The following is a 1,521-nucleotide window of genomic DNA, read 5'->3' on the forward strand; positions in this document are numbered from 1 at the left end:
GTGCCTTAATGGGTCCTTGGCTATATATATATATATATATATATATATATATATATATATATATATATATATATATATATATATTCACAGCTACAGTCACTAACTGAAGACTCTTCCTCAGACTGTAGAGATGCATAAGGAGAAAGTTTCTCGGAGGGAGATCGGCGCCTTCACGACCGTCAGACGAGTTCCCCGTAACCATAAGATCATTCCTCCTACTGCTGCTCAGCCTCGCCAACCCTACAGCCGCAGACCGATCAACTACCAGCAGCTGGACGAGATCGGCCATGGCATAAAGGTAAGACATACCCTCCTGGTACAATAAGCTTCCACTGGAAAACCAAAAGCTACTTAAAGTCGTAGGGAAGTCATATTTAACTTTCGAATAATTCTGGTTTAAACATGTATATAAATGTACTCTTTATCAGAAGATATTGTCCCAAAATTTAGAAAAGCATCTATCTTAAAATCTGTGGGGTTTTCATAAGATGCTTCCGACAAACCGGCCACAACCAAACTGGCTTGAGAACCTTCCGCCACAACAATCCCGCCCCCTTGATAAACGACCAATCACATTCACTTTATTCAATCGTGTAAAGTCGCGCACCACTCGGGAGAAAACGCTTCCCTACCACTTTAAAGTCTGTGAGTGTTTGAATGTTTCATTCTGGCTTTCTCAGATGAATAACAGGAAGGTTAATCCAGTTTAGGTGTGTTGAAAGGAATCAGCATTCTGATCATGGCGAGATGCAAAGAGATGCATTCACACCCAACCGCAGCTGAAAGCAGAAGTAAACTATCGAGAGCTGCGAGCAGCAACCTAACAGGAAGTCTCGTCTGCATAGAACCACAGAAGCAGAAATGATGCGACAGAAAAAAGTTCCCAATTTAAACTTCACAGAACATCACTTCTCCAAACAGATTTATCTGTTTCCTTTTAACAACTAACAGTGTGAAAACACTCAGTAGAAAAGTAAATCATCTTTAAGTTCTCAGTTAAACAGCAGCAGTTTTCTTCCTGTAAACAATAAACAAAACAAAAGTATCTGTCGAAGAAATGTCAGTTTAAAATTATTTTCTCAGGCGGATAAAAAACATCTGTAAGACTCGACCTTTTTTGAAAGCCGGCTGCTTAATCATTCAGTTTCAGTTCAGTTGCTGACATTTAAAATTCGATTTTTAACCCTGGACTGAGTCACACAGGACATAACTTTTAATGAGTGCATGTTATATTAAAGGTATTGTAGAGAATTTTCTCAGTTTTATTTTTTAAAAGACCTGCCCTCTTGACCTAAAATAATGCACATGCACAACCCTGTACCTGCTCCAGAGAGGGAACGCCTATTAAATGCGTGCTAGAGCATGCATCAGCCCATTTATCCTTGTGCACGCTCTGTTCTCATAGCTCATACAACCTCACTGTGTCCGAATGTCCGTTCTAACCACCTAATCAATCAATCACTATAAAGAGTGGGGAATATATAGTGGACTTTATATAAAACTCAGTTAAATGACCGTTCG

At 39.5% G+C, this 1,521-nt stretch overlaps 1 protein-coding gene across 2 annotated transcripts in view; it reads left to right on the forward strand.

Annotated features, from left to right (window-relative positions):
* Nucleotides 1-1,521, forward strand: part of LOC107082012 (abl interactor 1-like) — a 15,766-nt gene that overhangs the window by 4,488 nt on the left and 9,757 nt on the right. For both annotated transcript variants that reach the window (XM_015370429.1, XM_015370430.1), the window contains exon 4: nt 122-298. In XM_015370429.1, the coding sequence (XP_015225915.1) occupies nt 122-298 (177 nt within the window). The remainder of the gene's footprint in view (nt 1-121; nt 299-1,521) is intronic.

The sequence above is a fragment of the Cyprinodon variegatus genome, unplaced genomic scaffold, assembly GCF_000732505.1.
Source record: "Cyprinodon variegatus isolate N-32 unplaced genomic scaffold, C_variegatus-1.0 Scaffold46, whole genome shotgun sequence".
Classification (NCBI taxonomy): Eukaryota; Metazoa; Chordata; class Actinopteri; order Cyprinodontiformes; family Cyprinodontidae; genus Cyprinodon; species Cyprinodon variegatus.